General features: G+C 35.8%; 1 protein-coding gene across 1 annotated transcript in view; it reads left to right on the top strand.

Annotated features, from left to right (window-relative positions):
* CFH (complement factor H) overlaps positions 1-17948 on the top strand; it is a 50749-nt gene that overhangs the window by 21250 nt on the left and 11551 nt on the right. The window contains exons 2-9 of the mRNA XM_082702155.1: positions 3936-4118; positions 5921-6094; positions 8835-9011; positions 10121-10303; positions 10410-10592; positions 13224-13394; positions 16908-17090; positions 17558-17767. Coding sequence (XP_082558281.1) covers positions 3936-4118; positions 5921-6094; positions 8835-9011; positions 10121-10303; positions 10410-10592; positions 13224-13394; positions 16908-17090; positions 17558-17767 — 1464 coding nt within the window. The remainder of the gene's footprint in view (positions 1-3935; positions 4119-5920; positions 6095-8834; positions 9012-10120; positions 10304-10409; positions 10593-13223; positions 13395-16907; positions 17091-17557; positions 17768-17948) is intronic.

The raw sequence follows: 17948 nt of genomic DNA, 5'->3' as shown, positions 1-17948 counted from the left end.
GTGTCTTGAAGAAATATCTGTGCCCTTGTGTTCATTATAGCTTTATTCACAATAGCCAACATATAGAAACAACCTAAGTGTCCATTGCTGTTGAATGGATAAGGAAGATGTGATATATAGATATATAGATATATATGTACAATGAAATATTATTCAACCACGAGATAAAAGAGAATCTTGCTATTTACAACAACATGGTTGAACTTAGAGGACAATATGTTAAACGTAATAAGCCAAAGATAGACAAATACTTCATGATTAAACTTGTAGATAAAATCAAAAAAGAAGAAAGAAAAGTTCAAAATCATAGAAGTAGAGAGTAGAATGGTAATTATCAGGGGCTTGAAGTTGAGGGAAATGAGACGCTTGTCCAAGGCTGTAAGCCTTCAGTTATAAGATGAATAATTCTGAAGATCTAAGGTACAGTATGATGACTGTAGTTAGTAATAATGTATTGCATAGCTGAAATTTGCTAAAAGAGTAGATATTAAGCATTCCAACTACAAAATAATAATAATAAGTATATGAGGTGATTAATGTGATTTTTAAAATCATACCCAAATGTATATGTGTATCAAATCATCTTATTGTACACTTTATATATACAATTTTTTCAATTATATTTCAACAAAGTAGGAAGGAAAACCTATAATAGACACACAAAAGATAAGGAGATAAGAAAAAGTAAATAACTATAAGGCAAAGAAAGTCATTAAAAGTGGAAGATATTGAAAAAAGCAATTTCAAAACAGAAGACAATTAGCCAAAGGTAACTAGTGAGTGTTCATCTATCAATAATTCCTTTAAATGTAAATGGATTAAACTTACCTATTAAAAGGAATACAGTACCTGAATAAGTAAAAAACAAGAACTCACTTTAGATTTAAAGACACAATAGGCTAAAAGTAAAGGAATGGAAGAAGGCATTTCATGTAAATGGCAACCAAAGAAAGTTGGAGTGGCTATACTTCTATCAGAAAAATTTAAAATTGGGGCACCTGGGTGGCTCAGTGGGTTAGAGCCTCTGCCTTCAGTTTGGGTCATGGTCCTGGGGTCCTGGTGTAAGGGCCTATTCAGCCAGAGCAGCCCCGCCCTGGTTGAACTGCAATTTTGTTGTTTATGCAGTAGAACCTAAATTGGCCCTGCTCCCCCCCAGGGGGACATACTTAAAAGCAAGTCCAGGAAACCAGTCCCAAGTAACAAAGCCCAAATACAAGGATGAGTCAGGTCAGGTGGAGACATTCAATCAGTGGGGGGAGCATACTGTCCCCTAGCTACCAAGGAGTATGGGCCCTGTCCTTTGGGTGTCTTTTGGGCACCTATTCTGACTAAGGTGATAGGCTAGTTCAAATAGCTACTATGGGGTGAATTGTAGTTCAATTGGCCACCCGTGTGTGACCTAGCATGACTGTGCAGCTTTCTCTGTGTATTGCAATCTTATCGGCCACATGTGTGTGGCCAGGCTCTATAAAAGGCCACATGGCCTTTGCTCTATAAAAGTTAGCCTGTGAGTCAGGGAGGGGTCACCCTCTCTGTAAGAGACTGTCCTGAATGGTCAGTTTGATTCTTGATGCTTGGCATGAAATAAAACTTTGCTTGACTTTCACTTTGTATCAATCTCACTCCTTTAATCATGGACCCATTATTGGGGGACCCAACATTGGGGAACCCAACACTGGGATCGAGCCTCGCATCAGGCTCTCTGCTCAGCAGGGAGCCTGCTTCCTCCTCTCTCTCTCTCTCTCTGCCTGCCTCTCGGCCTGCTTGTGATCTCTCTCTGTCAAATAAATAAATAAATAATCTTAAAAAAAAAAAAAAAAGAATCTACCTTTGGCTCGGGTCATGAACCCAAGGTCCTGGGATCGAGTCCTACATTGGGCTCCTTGCTCAGTGGGGAGCCTGCTTCTCCCTCCCTCATTCCCCTTGCTTGTGTTTCCTCTCTGGCTGTGTCTCCTCTCTCCGTCAAATACAAAAATAAAATCTTTTTTTTTTAATAAAGATTTTATTTATGTATTTGACAGGCAGAGATCACAAGTACATGGAGAGGCAGGCAGAGAGAGAGGAGGAAGCAGGCTCTCCGCTGAGCAGAGAGCCCGATGAGGGGCTCGATCCTCGGACCCTGGGATCATGACCTAGCTGAAGTCTGCTTTAACCCACTGAGCCACCCAGGTGCCTCACAAAAATAAAATCTTTTTAAAAAAAAATCTTGAGACAAATGAAAATAAAAACACAATGTAACAAAATTTAGAAATGCTGCAAAATCAATGGGAAGAGGGAAGTTTTTTTTGTTTGTTTTTGTTTTTTATGTTTCTTTTTTTTATTCATATTTTTTTAATTAATTTTTTATTTTTTTATAAACACATATTTTTATCCCCAGGGGTACAGGTCTGTGAATCACCAGGTTTACACACTTCACAGCACTCACCCAAGCACATACCCTCCCCAATGTCCATAATCCCAGTTTTTAATGACAAATGCCTACATTAAAATAGAGAATCTTATATAAACAACCCAACTTTATAGCTCAAGAAACAAAGGAAAAACAAAATAAGCCCAAAATTAGAGGGAGGAAATAATAAAAATTAGAGCACAAATAAATCAAATAGAAAATAATAAAGCACCCTATTCTACCATCTCCCTAAAAACAGTCTGTATTTTCAAATTTATGTATATGTTGGGTTCTCTTTCGTTTTTTTTTTTTTTTCTAATTTCTTAAAGCAGAAACAATGAGTCAATAGGCTGTCTACTCTTTTCTATCATAGTTATATAATGGTAAAATTTCCCTCTCAGCACTACTTTAGTACCATCTCACAAAATTTTATTTAAAATGTTTTTCTTATCATTCAATTGAAAAGACTTAATGTCTTTTTTAATGTATTTTTTTTAAGTAAGCTCCATGCCCAGCTTGGATTCCAACACTGGGCTTGAACTCACAGCCCTGAGATCAAGACCTGAGCTGAGAACAAGAGTCAGATGCTCAACCAACTGAGCCACACAGGCGCTGCTTGTCTTTAAAAAAAAAAAAAAAAATTATATACTTTAATTCCATATCCTGAGTGTTAGGTGTCCCACATGAAGGAATAAAATTACCAATTATGAAAAAATATATACTCCATGTCTTCTCCTTTGATTTCTTCTTTATCCATGGGCTAGTCAATAAATAAAGCTGAATTTTGTAAAGAGACCTGGTAACTGACAGAAGTCTTCTTTATTGTTTCAAGGGAAGTTATACATACATAATTTGAGGATCATCATTTTGGTATTAGATGATAAATGAATGTAATGTGTTAATCTGTGTCATACTCATCAAACTCCATTTATCCATGTGGTTTCAAGCACACAGTTATGATGACAAACACTTCAAATTCTCAGAATTGTAGTAGCTATGGTGGCAGATTCTCTGAGATCACCACCAGATTGAGATATCTCAATTAGTTAACTGAATGCTGGGGTTGCTAAAGAGATGCTAAGCACACAATATTTAAAACAAGTTCCTGGAGAGGATCCATTGCCCGTATAATTCTGGGATGCTGTGGGATTCCAGATGCATTAGACAAATTTCTAATATTTTCCTAGAAGGGATTCTGAGTATTCTAAATTTTACTTCTTTATTCAAAAAAAATTTTTTTTAATTTTTTTTAATTTTTTTTAAACATATATAAAGAACTTAGCAAACTCAACACCCAAAGAACAAATAATCCAATCAAGAAATGGGCAGAGGACATGAACAAAAAAAAATTTTTTTTAATGAACTATCCTGATTTAATGTCTTTGGAAACACATAGCTTATTTTCTCTGTCTCAAGAATTTGGGTGATTTGGATTTTCTGGGTTTTCATCTATAAATGACTCCTTATTTTTTATATTGCTACATTATTTGAGCCTTCATAAAAATATTTACATGCTTATCTTTTCCTTGTACTTTCTCCCTTTCAGAAAGATGTTTAAAATCAGATATAACAATTGAAAATGGATTTTTTTCTGAATCTGAACGTGAATATTCCTTGAATAAAGAAACAAAATATCAGTGTAAACCAGGATATGTAACACCAGATGGTAAAACTTCAGGATCAATTACATGTCTGGAAAGTGGATGGTCTCGTCAACCCACATGTATTAGTGAGTAATTTTATGTTCATATTCATTATCCTGATGATCGTTGTGCAAAAGTTTACTTTAACTTAATTCTTCTCTGCAGGCAAGGGCTGACATGGTTCTCATTTAAAAAGATAAATAAAAAATATATTTTTTCACTCTTTAATCACTTGTAAGGTGGCATATCAGTCCATCTTTCAGTTCAAGTTTTCTTCCACTTTAAAACTTCTTCTGATTTAATTAATTAATTAATTAAAATAAAACATCCTGTGATTTGGAAACTAGATAGCGAGGCTTATATGTATTCTTCTATAAACTCATTTATTTTTAGCTGACATCCTTGTGCCTACTGTACCTGTTTTAAGGTGATTAAACTTTATGTCATTCTTTGTTCCCAGACATAAAAGTTACATTTTTTCAAAGATTTTATTTATTTATTTGACAGACAGAGATCACAAGTAGACAGAGAGGCAGGCAGAGAGAGAGGAGGAAGCAAGCTCCCTGCTGAGCAGAGAGCCTGATGCGGGGCTCAATCCCAGGACTCTGGGATCATGACCTGAGCCAAAGGCAGAGGCTTTAACCCACTGAGCCACCGAGGCACCCCTAAAAGTTACATTTTTAAGTGAAGACCTGGGTCCATAGTGCATAATTTTAATTTAACCTATAGAATTTACATGTTTGATAATCCAGGATAAATCCACTTCTAAAAAATCCTCTCACTTAGGAAATCTGCATAAATATCTATTTATTAAAGACAGAAATGTTTCTAGATAATACCAAATGCAGTTGTGTTGAAAGATTTCCCTGTCCTTAGATATTTATGAAGATTTTCTAAGAACAATTTGTTCAGTTTATCTTGTCCTCCAAAGCTACACAGTGATAGTCTAAACTGATATATAGCATATTCACTTAGAGTAAAGTGGATATTTGAATATCCATTTCTACTGTTTTCATTTCCATATTTCTTTCCATTTCCATGTTTACTATGGGCACTAGCCACAGGGGGAAAAATGATAAAGTTTTTCCCATATCGAACTCATTTTATACTAAATTGCAATCAGTTATCCATTAAAACATTCTTATTATGGAAGAGAAAATCTCTCTCTCATTTTTCACTAGTATAGCTTTGCTTTCTAGCTGCCTACATAACACAGTATAACATTTGAGATGAATTATTTACAACCTTTATTAACATCATTCTACTACTGTGTTAGCAAAAATTGACACTTTTAACACTTTACTTCCTTATAACAAATTTTAAAAAGTTGAGTTAGCTCTCTATTCAATCTTGGTAAGTTTTAAAGAATACACAGCCATTAGGAATATATTGGGGAAAGAAAATAAGCTTATGAGCTTTGGAAATTATTATGTTGTAAAGTACAGTTTTATTGGATGTTTATTACTCGCACTGTTGAAAATTAATCTTGAATCAACCAATCTGGCCTATTTGTCACACTGCTAATGAGTTTGGCATCTTAATTCACAAAATGCTCTTCCACTTCGCTAGATAAAGTATTGATACACCTGTAACAGCCTATATTATTATAAACATGGGATAAACATATAAGTATAAATGAGAAAAGTGTTCTTAGAATAAATTTTTCACAGTGATAAGAAAAACTCTGTGTAGAAACATATTTTTTCTTTTTGAGTAACTTTTTCAGGACAATGATTTATCACTGGTATTAGATTCTTTTAATATGGATACTTAATTTATTGGCACATACTAATTGATAAAGCTTTTTTGACCTCCTTGGGATGAGACTTAATTACACTGTCCATTAAATGATATTAGAAATGAAACCTTGGATTCTATTATGCATTAGAATCTTGTGATGTGCCAGTATTGGAGAATGCCAGAATCAGAAACAATAGCCAGTGGTTTAAAGTCAATGACACGTTGGACTATGAATGCCTTGACGGATATGAAAGCAGAGATGGGCGTGCAGGTTCCATAGTGTGTGATAATGACGGTTGGTCTCATAAACCAGCATGTTATGGTAAGTGCTGTTTTTTCAGGTATTCTTTTTTCAAGATTAACAAAATCAACAAAACGTGTTTAAAATGTTCCGTTTTGAACAAATTTGCATTATTTAACGTCATTTTTAAGAGAGAATGACTAAAATCAGGTGTCTCCTGATTTAATGTAAACTGGGAGAACAGAATGTTTTAAAGCCCAAATACAATAATTAATCTTTAACATGGTATATTAATGTTTCCTATGGGCCATATACATGATAGATTTGTAAATAAAGTACAATAATGTTTCTTAATCCAAATGCAGTCTTTCATATTATTTTAAATGGGGTTCTCTTAGTGTATGGCATAAGAAAACCAAAATTATAGCTTCTAACAATTTCCTCAGCTATTTTGCTCTTGAGTTTCAGCTTTTACACCTTCTACCTCGAGTGTTAATTTCTGTAGGTCCCAAAGCTCTTTCTTTTCTGACTTGGACAAGTTCCGTGGACAATTATTACATGACTCTCTTTCGTGTTTGAGAATCCACTATTTTCTAAGAGTAGGAGTAAGACTTGAATCTGGGAAACTAGAGTGGATTTGTGGTGTTCCAAGCCAAAGAAACAGTATATGCAAAACCTTGACAACAAAACAATATTTGGGAAAAATCAGGGTCAGTAGATTCTACTCAAGATTTGGGAGAGTTATGAACTGAGGAGGGATAGGAAGCAAAAAAGGATTATTCAGGTTATTTTCAAGGCATGTCAGCCTTTAGATTAATTTTTTCATTGATAAGAACCCATAAAGAAGTCTTAAGGAAAAAATAATATAAATTTATTTAGATTTTTTTTTAAGTTTTTTTTTTTTCTATATGTTGTACTTGTGGTGGGCAAGAGAAGATTCAGGAATTTTTGCAGGATGAGTAAGTGTGGGGAATGGGATAAGGAGATGGCTGACGAGCTGCAAAGCAGAACACATGCGAGATCTACTTTCTTGGTAGAAAACACAGCTGATGTTTACTAAATATTGGATGCAAGACAGAGTAATGGTCAAGGGATTCACATGCTTGTTTTAAATTTTTTTCATAAGCAAGCGGGTAAATGGCAATGCTTTTCTATGAGATGGTGCTGACAGAAGAAAGAGCACTTTGGGAGGAACATCACAGCTTTTGACTTGAGCACGTTATGGTTGAGTTGCCCATGGACAGTCAAAATTGGATATGTAAACTACAGAGCTGAATATATGAGTCTAACTAAGAAAGATATATTTAGAATCGTCACCCAATAAATGATGACAGCAAACTGGAAAAGAATACAGAATAAAAAGGGAAGAGACCTCAAGACTGAGCCCTGAAGCATTCCAAAGTTTAGGTGTCAGGCAGAAGAGAAGTGGGTGGCAAAGTAGCTAGAAAAAAGGAGGACCCAGAGAACAGGGAGAAGAAAACATTTTGCAATGGCTGTTCTCATAGATGTGGAGAGAAGGAAGTGATTAAAGGATAAGGAAGTGAATCCTGTGGAGTCAGCCAAGTCAATTCCAATTCCATCATTGACTAAATTCTAATTCCATTGTTGACTAAACATGTATCCTAGGGCAATAACCAAGCTTATTTGGAGCTTTGTTCACTCTTCTTCATCTGTAAAATGTTTTAATAATTACAAATGCTCTGCTATGTCAAAGGATTGTTTTTCATTTTAGTATGATTCTAATATTTAAATCCCAGTTTTTTAATTTTGCAAATTAATTAGCAAGATAGGAGGGTTCCAAATTTGAAAAATGCATTTTTATAATATTTAGGAATGTCATAAATGTCACAAATTTGACATATTTAAAGGAATAATTTTCATATTTTTTTTAAGATTTTATTCATTTGACATAGATCACAAGAAGGCAGAGAGGCAGGCAGAGGGAGAGAGGAAGGGAAGCAGGCTCCCCGCTGAGCAAGACCCGAGCCGAAGGCAGAGCCTTTAACCCATTGAGCCACCCAGGCGCCCCTAATTTTCATATTCTTAAATTGAATGAGAATAATCAACAGTTTATTAACAGATGATATAAATTAGAGGTTCAATAAAAATAGATAGTTGCATATTATATAAATACTCAGGACACCTAGAATATGCCTAGTTATGTGGCCTTGAACATGTTTCTTTACTTTGTTTCATGTTTCAGTTTATGGTTCAGTTTTATTTCTTTACTAATATAATTATATAATATAATCATAGTAATTATTATATAATATATAATTTATAATTTATATTATATAATATTTATATATTATATATATTTATTATATTTATATAATATAATATAAATTAAGCAATTTTAATAGTGTCTTTAAGCCACATTAGAAATGCCTTAAGTGTGTTCTGGTTCTCCAATTATATTTACATTAAATTAAAATACCAATTCTTTTTTGAGTGCAATTTAAAATTATAGCACCACTTTTTTTAATGCAAGAGAATACTTTCCTGTTTTGAGAGTACAAAACAATATCACTTATATTTTATAAATAAATGGCAGTTATAAAATTAGATCCAAAATAAGCAAGTTGACATTACAAATAAATTTTCAGGATACATATACTGCTATTCAATGCCTTAATATTCCTTAGTCCTCTATGAATTTAGGTGTGTAAAATCTAATATGGAATATTTTGGGGAGGAGGATTTATCTGATGCCCCTCTGTATATGCAGTATTCAAATCCTCATTTTTATAAGACACATAAAATTTACTTCGGTGATGATTGATTAAATATTCTCACTAAATTGTTTGACATTTTTTTATAGAAATAGAATGCAAGGTTCCAGAAGTAGAAGAAAACTTAATTGTTAATCCCAGAAAGAACAAATATAGAGTTGGAGACATGTTGAAATTCTCCTGCAAACCAAGACTTAAAAGAGTTGGACCAGATTCAGTTCAATGTTACCACTTTGGATGGTCCCCTAATTTTCCAACATGTAAAGGTGAATATCTATCTTAACAATTGCTAAAATAAGAATTAGGATTTGGATATCAGCCTTTTTTTTACATCTTAATTTTCTGTTGGCTTTGAGTGTGTCTATAATCTAGTGCATTAAGCCAGGACATGTACTGGGTGGGTAGATCCTTCAGACTCCCTTAGTTAAGCAATTAATCTCCAATTGTTTCTTGAAATATGTAGTGGAAGTATGCATAGATACACATATGACGTCTCACATTCCTTTTGTTGTTTTTCCTTGTCTACAGTTTCACCAATAATATTGGACACTTTGTATAGCATGGGCCTTTCCTCAAGTTTCATTGTGTCTAAATAATATTCAAGCAACTTATTATCAATTCAATCATATGTATGCTTAATCAAAGTTAAAACATCTTGTTTCATTTATTCTTCTCCTACCCACTTAAGCCTCCATGTTGCATCACCACTTCCTCATATCAGGGAGATCATATGATAGTTGTCTTTCTCTGCTTGACTTATTTTGCTAAGCATGATATGCTCTTGGGAGGGAGACAAACCATAAGTGACTCTTAATCTCACAAAACAAACTGAGGGTTGCTGGGGGGAGGGGGTTTGGGAGAAGGGGGTGGGATTATGTTCATTGGGGAGGGTATGTGCTTTGGTGAGTGCTGTGAAGTGTGTAAACCTGGTGATTCACAGACCTGTACCCCTGGGGATAAAAATATATGTTTATAAAAAATAAAAAATTAAAAAAAAAAAAGTTAAAACATCTTGATCAAATGCTTTTCTCAAATCATGGCATTTTCTCCAACACTTTTGATAAAATGTTTCCATGAAATATGAATATTGCTGTAATTTACACAACCACATTTATTAATTGTTTACATGCATCTTTAGAATATCTAGATTATTAAACATATTTTCTGGGCTTAAATATACTTCCAATACCCTTGTTCAGTGTAAGTAATAGAACTGGGAAACATGTTTCTGATGTAATGCCGTTGTTTGAGAATACTATAAAAATTATATTGTAAATTACATTAATTAATTTTTAAAACTCTCTATTTTATGGATTTTTAAGTCGTAGAATAGATAGATAATTTAACCATTATTTACACAGTATTTCTCTTCTAGATCAAACAAAACAGTGTGCTCCACCTCCTCAACTCCTCAATGGGGAAGTTAAAGAAACACAAAAAGAAATCTATGAACACAATGATTTGGTGGAATATGTTTGCAATACTAGATTTCTGATGAAGGGTTTTAAAAAAATTCAGTGTGTTGATGGACAATGGACAAACTTGCCTATATGTATTGGTAATGTATAAAAAGTATTCATATTTAAACAGAAATCAACAGTGTATTCATATAAACACATAAATTGCATTTTGTAAGTAAACATATTTTTGTGAAATTTTCGCAGAGGTGGAGAGTACATGTAGAGATATACCTGAACTTCATTACGGCTCTGTTGTTGAGTCTTCTGCCCCTCCCTATCACCATGGAGATTCGGTAGAGTTCAATTGCATGGAGGACTTTACAATGATTGGACACAAGTCAATTACATGTCTTAATGGAATGTGGACCCCACTTCCTCAGTGCATTGGTGAGAAGACACTTCTCAAATTGACAGTCAATGAAATTTAATATTTTATTTTAAAAGCTATATTTGCTAACATATTTTTGAAATTTAAATATATTCTTGAAAATGTCCCATTGCAGGGGGACCTGGGTGGCTCAGTCAGTTAAGTGTCTGCCTTCCACTCACCTCGTGATCTCAGGATCCTGGGATTGGACCCCCACATCAGGCTTCCTGCTCAGCAGGGAGTCTGCTTCTCCCTCTCTCTCTGACCTTCCTTCTCATGCTCTCTCTCTCTCTCTCTCTCAAATGCGTAAATAAAACCTTATTTTAAAAAAGCCGGTTCTTCAATTATAATGAAAGCAGACATTGCTTATAGTTCATTTTATGTCTACAAATTACAATAGAATTTTATCAATATTTCTGTCCCTGATATTAACACTGTTTATAAGTATGAAGCTAAATTTTACTTATGGTTATTCATATGATTTAAATATGAGTACTAATTTCCAGGAAAATAGAACACTTTTGTTTTTAGGTAGTACTCTTAATTTCAAACCCTGGAAAAAGGAAGTTAATACCCACTGGCTACATTCCTGTAGGAATCTTGCCTTTCTCGAAGTCTCTAACAATTTCCCAATCTGTTTCAAATGGAACAAGTCTATGAGCTGAGGGTGGGTGGGCCGCAGGCCCTCTCTATCAGTAGATTGACAAAGAACTCTGTCAAAAGAGGCAGCCAGGGTTAGGCCAGGAAACCAATCTGATGGATGACTTCACTCAGGTTGATGTATGTAAAATCATCCTGACCTTTGGATGACCAAGTCTTTTATGACTAACATGGAAAATATTGGGGACCCTTTTCATTTTTCTCTTGGAATGAGTTCTTTCCTAGAGTTTTCCTAAGTCCTACATTCAAAGAGAGCTCTGAGTGTTCCGTCTTACTTATTCATCAGATTTCTAGGCATTAATTGTTCCAAGGAGAAGGCAGGGCTTAGGCACACCGTCCATGAGAGCACAGATTTACTACCTCTTTTGTTCGTGATGTATTCCCAATACCCAAAAGACTGGCAGACATATAGCACACATTAAACAGGAGTTTGTTGAATGAATCATAAGTTTTGTTGTTTATTAATCCTTATGTTTTTGCTGAACACATTCCCATTGGACGTACTGTCAGTCCTTCAAGACCAAACCTCATCTTTGTCCTCTTCTATCTCCACAAATTATCACCCCTTGTTTCACATCAGGGAAATGATCACCCCTTGTTTCACTCCTGTTTAATGTGTGCTATATGTCTGCCAGTCTTTTGGGTATTGGGAATACATCACGAACAAAAGAGGTAGTAAATCTGTGCTCTCATGGACGGTGTGCCTAAGCCCTGCCTTCTCCTTGGAACAATTAATGCCTAGAAATCTGATGAATAAGTAAGATGGAACACTCAGAGCTCTCTTTGAATGTAGGACTTAGGAAAACTCTAGGAAAGAACTCATTCCAAGGGAAAAATGAAAAGGGTCCCCAATATTTTCCATGTTAGTCATAAAAGACTTGGTCATCCAAAGGTCAGGATGATTTACATACAGTTATAACAGGCATGAAAACGTTCAACTTTTCATTCTTATTCTAAAATACCTGCTTCAATTATAATTCTCTTCTGATCTCAGTTTGTCTTCCAATGATTAATCTTCTACCTATATTCAGCTTAACATAATCCCCTCACACCTATCATAGCCCTTACTCCAATTTTCTTCATTCAGTATTAATATCGTACCTCCAGCTAGTCTAGCTGTTCACTCTTCTCCAAATGTTTATTTTCTCCTAATAAACAAAGAAATTCTTTCAGAAACCATCAATCATAGCGCAATGAGAACAACCACCACCACCCCTTTTGTCCTTCAGTTACCATCACCTGAACACCTTGTTTTGTCTCACTCAACATTGTGGACAAGCCTTAAAAACAGGACTAATTCTCAGCCTCTAATGTATTTTGAATTAGTCTCCTTTGTTTTGTTTTTTATTACAAAATCATTACTTCTTTGGCCAACATTAACAAATCATTAACAAAGACCTCTATATCAATCTGTACTTACTTCAATCTGCATTGAATTTTTGGAATATGTAGCTATATAAACAGTTGGTATATTTAACTCAGAGTCAGTAAAACTAAAATCGGCTTCTAATTCCAAGAATCTGTTCCTATTTTTTAGTGATCATGCCGAAGATCTACTTAAATATTCACATTCTGTATGAGACATCTTAGCTTTACTTTTCTTATTGTATTACCTTTATTGAAAAAATATATTTAAGCTAGCAATTTCATACATTCTACTTCCACAGATAAATGTGGGACCAAATGTAGTCAAGGCGATGACTGTTCAGTATGTAGATGATCCTAAAAAGTGAGCCTCTTACACTTTTCTAATCCCCAATGTGCAGAAGGTATTTATGATGGACATTTTCCCAGAAATCTCCAGGACTGGACATGAGACTTATGTTCATACATAAGAGCCCATCTCATGCCATATGGTCGGGAGTAGATTGGTTGGTGGGATTTATGGGCTCAGATGCTAATTTCATTATACTATTGACTCTAAGATATTTTTTTGTAGTAGTTGCTTTGATTCTTATTAGTCTTTTCAAGGTAATATCTTCATTTTATAGCAACCAATGAACTTGAAAAATGTAAATTCAACTTGACCAAACAGACACAACCATTAGGTAAGACTATATATAATCATAACAAGAATGTAAGTTATAAATGCAAAGGATCAACAAAGTCAAAACTCTCAACATGCATAAATGGGCGATGGAACCCCGAACTAAGCTGCACAGGTAAGCTCTTGTTTTCAAAAATTTACTCTATTTCTTCCTAACTTGTAATTTTAGTATTTTTGCATCTTTTAAAATTTTTTGCTTATGTATCACTACACATAATTTTTCAGCTGGAAGGAAATTCAAAAACTAGCCCAAACACTATTCCTAAGTATTAATTGCATCAGTGCCTTAGTCAGCTATAAAACAAAACCCAGAAACGTGGTGGCCTTAAATTAACATCCCATCAGGTAACTTTAAGAATTAGTGTCTGAAATTGGAAGGGGAGGTGAACCATGAGAGACTATGGACTCTGAAAAACAATCTGAGGGTTTTGAAGGGGTGGGGGGTGGGAGGTTGGGGTACTAGGTGGTGGGTATTATAAAGGGCACGAATTGCATGGAGCACTGGGTGTGGTGAAAAATAATGAATACTGTTATGCTGAAAATAAAAAATAAATTAAAAAAAAAAAAAAAAGAATTAGTGTCTGGGTTTTCTTTGAGGCTGAAGAGAGCACAAAGTTGGCGTCCCCCTCGTCCCCCTAAAGTTCCCGTCCCCGGAGAAGCCTCCAGATGTGCCGCAAACCCGAAGTGCCCCTGGAGCTAAGGTTCCAGGACACGTAAATAGGCCTTTGTCACAGCAAGCCCGGGGGCATGTGTCAGTCCGCTGTCTGTGGAGTGCCCTGGAGGTGGTAGCCTGCCACGAATAACCTCTCCAGTGTTACAGTCCTGTGGGACCCAGAAAGGCAAGCCCCTCTGGCCAGGAGAGCCAGGAGATCAAGGAGCGTCGCCTCCCTGCGCTGAGCATGCTTGCCAGCGTTAGCGAGACAGCGGAAGACAGGGCTGGGGCCCCAGGAGAGCCCTGGGCTGGAGTGCACCCGCGGCTGTTACCAAGGTGAAAAGTGTCAGCATCTCCATGGGGGAAAGAGTCCCAACAGACCCCTGCCCCTCAGGTAGATGTTTTAAGATCAACAAATGAATCTCCTTCTCATGTGTCTAGGTGTTTCTCCAAGTCTTCTTTTCAGGTGGGTCCCCTGAGGGACCATAGCGCCTGCGTGACTCAGTGGGTTAAGTGACTACCTTCCAATTGGGTCATGATCTCAAAAGTCATGGGATCGAGCCCCACATCAGGCTTTCTGCTAAACAGGGAGTCTGCTTCTCCCTCTCCTTCTGCCTGCTGCTTGCCTTGCTTGTGCTCGCTCTTCCTCTCTCTCTCTCTGTCAAATAAATAAATAAAATCTTTAAAAAAAAAATCTCTGTTCTCTGCAGCCCAGTGGGTCTCCTGGATGTGAGACCCTTTGGTTTTCAAAGCCAGGAGTTTTGGGGGCTCATCTTGCTTTTTCAGGTCCCAGAGTTTGGGGTGCTGATGTGGGATATGAACCTCTCTCTCCTCAGGGAGTAGCTCTGTGTGGGAGAACACCTGACTGTGTGTGGCCCTGCCAGGGGTGGGGTTTCTGTCCCTACTGGGTCTTGACTCTCCTGCCTACCTGGAAGTGGCCCTTTCGCTGTTAGTTTTGAAGGAGATATCCAGCTAGTTTTCAGAGGAAATTGTTCCATATACACCTGTGAGTCGCTGGGAGGAGGTGAGGTCAGTTTCTTCCTATGCATTGGTCCCACTTGAATTGTGCACATTGATTTTATACTCTGACACTATGCCAGTTGCATTATTCATTTTAAGTACTATTTGTAGATCTGTTGCAATTTCTGTAAGCAATTTTATCACTGAAAATACAAGATTTTAATTTTGCCGGTTCATTTTTATTTACTGACTAGGACCTCTGCTAAACTGTTGAAAGGAAGAGATAAGAACATACATCTTTGTCCAATTCCTGATCACTGGGAGAGGGTATTCAACACTTCACCACAAGTATAATGTCAGTTAAGGATTTCTGTAAATGCCCCTTATTAGCTTGAGGAAATTGCCTTCTATTCTCACTTAACTGAGTGAGAAATTTTATGATCAATCAATGCTGAATGTTTTTAAATGCTTTTTATGTATCTCTCGATATGATGACTCCCTTAATTCTGTTAATACAGTGAGTTATATACATAAATTTTGGAATGTTGAACAAATCTCTCCTTCCCAGAGTTAACTCTACTAGGTGATGAGATGTTATTCTTTCTATATTTTCATGAACTCAATTTGCTGATATATTTTTAAGGAGTTTAGCATCTATATTCATGGGGAATATAAATCCATAGTTACTTTTTCTTTAAATGCATCTCCCAAGTTTTGTTATTAGGATTATTTTGGCCTTATAAAACAAATTGAGAACTGTTCTCTGCTTCTCTGTTTTCTGAAAGTATTTATGTGATATTATTACTATGCATATTATCATGTTATTATTCTACCTTGCATGATTGGTAGACTTCACCTACAAAGTCATCTGATATATGATTTGCTTTTTTTGGAAGTTTTTCTTGATGAAGAATTCAATTTCTTTAATAAGTAGTGAAATATTCAGATTTTCTTACTATCTTTTCTCAATGCAAGGAAGCTGTATTTTTGAAGAAATATCTCTCTTTTGGGGTGCCTGTGTGGCTCAGTCATTAAGTTCAAGTTCTAACTGAATTGTCCACTCAGTATTTACGTAGTGCCTCTTACTACTTACTTACTTACTAGAATCTCCAAATGGTTAGAAACATTAAAAGAGGGGTGCCTCGGTGGCTCAGTGAGCTAAAGCCTCTGCCTTCGGCTCAGGTCATGATCCCAGCATCCTGGGATCGAGCCCCATTTCGGGCTCTCTGCTCAGCTGAAAGCCTGCTTCCTCCTCTTTCTCTGCCTGCCTCTCTGCCTACTTGTGGTATCTGTCTGTCAAATAAATAAATAAAATCTTTTAAAAAAGAAAGAAAGAGGGGCACCTGGTTGGCTCAGTGGGTTAAGCCTCTGCCTTCGGCTCAGGTCCTGATCTCAGGGTCCTGGGATTGAGCCCCGCACGGGGCTCTCTGCTCAGTGGGGAGCCTGCTTCCTCCTCTCTCTCTCTGCCTGCCTCTCTGCCTACTTGTGATCTCTGTGTGTCAAGTGAATAAATAAAATCTTAAAAAAAAAAAAAACTTGAAAAAGAAAGAAGGAAGGAAAGAAAGAAAGAAATTGTTGGAAGAGAGGCACCTGGGTGGCTCAGTCATTAAGTGTCTGCCTTCGGCTCAGTCATGATCCCAGAGTCCTCATCAGGCTGCCTGCTGGGTGGGAAACCTGCTTCTCCCTCTCCCACTCCTCGCTTGTCAAATAAATAAATAAATAAATGATTTAAAAAAAAAAAAAGAAATCTTTAAAAAATAAGTTTTAACATAAATTATGCAAGATTTATCACAGAAAGAATAAAATGAAGATACTACAAATAAGACAGTGAGAATATAAGCCACATGTGATATATTAAAGTGCTCTCTCTACAAGCTGAAGAGTATTTTTAAATATAGACCATAATGTCATTATTTGATCATTAATGATATATTGCTATTGAGTTTTGTTTAATTATCTTATTAATATGTTTAACTTATGATTTTTAATCAAGAAACATAATTTTAATATTTTTAGAAGTTATCACGCAGCCGTGCCCCCCACCACCTCAGATTCCCAATGCTCAAAATATGGCAACGACAGTGAATTATCAGGATGGAGAAAAAGTATCTGTTGTCTGTCAAGACAATTATATAATTCAGGATGCAGAAGAAATTGTGTGCCGAAATGGAAGCTGGCAGTCAATACCACGCTGTGCTGGTCAGTAGCCCATAACCTGCTTTATAACATTCTTCCAAATGAGGTTAACACTCCTCTGTGCTCTGTGTAAAGGAACAAGATGAAGACCTTTCTCTAGATCTATTTCACTTTACCTCGAAGCAGTAAATTACAAACTAGTATACACATCAAGCAGAACTCTTTCACTTCTGTGAAATGATTAAACAACTTTGAGTTATTGTGTAAATACCATAGAAAATTTCTATTTACACCTATTTTACTCCTCATAATGAACAGGACAAGAATGAAGGGGCATAGCAAACAAGTAGATAATAGCACAGATTTTATGGAGATACATATGCTTGCAAGTTTCAAATGTTTTTCAGTTTTTCAGTAATTTAATTTGTTCAAGTTATCCTTATTTTAAAACGCCAAATGGTATTTGATTGCATTTTTCAACTTATACATTGTATCTATACTTGACCCTTTGATCTCTGTTCTTCATACAGAAAAACTCGGGTGTCCTCAACCACCTCGTATAGAACATGGAACCATTAAATCATCTGAATTTTCAGAAGAAATAAAAGAAACATTGAAACCTAAGCTTTACCCACATGGCAGCAAACTAAGTTACACTTGTGAGGATGGTTTCAGGATATCTGAAAAAGAGGAGATAACATGCGAAATGGGAAAATGGAGTTCTCTACCCCGGTGTATAGGTGAGGGCAGTATACAAACTAAAATTCTACTTTTAATTTTCAGTACAATCCAATAAACAATATTGTCATCAAAGTCATGAGAAAGAGTCCGTTAGGTTTCTAAGTATCTAAAATCATTTATATCTGAATATCTAAAATCATTTATATAATCATGTACTTTTCCAATTTTTGCATAACCAAA

The sequence above is a fragment of the Mustela nivalis genome (assembly GCF_964662115.1).
Source record: "Mustela nivalis genome assembly, chromosome: 16".
NCBI lineage: Eukaryota > Metazoa > Chordata > Mammalia > Carnivora > Mustelidae > Mustela > Mustela nivalis.
The sequence above is the reverse complement of the archived record's forward strand: the minus strand, read 5'-3'. Positions and strand labels throughout refer to the sequence as shown.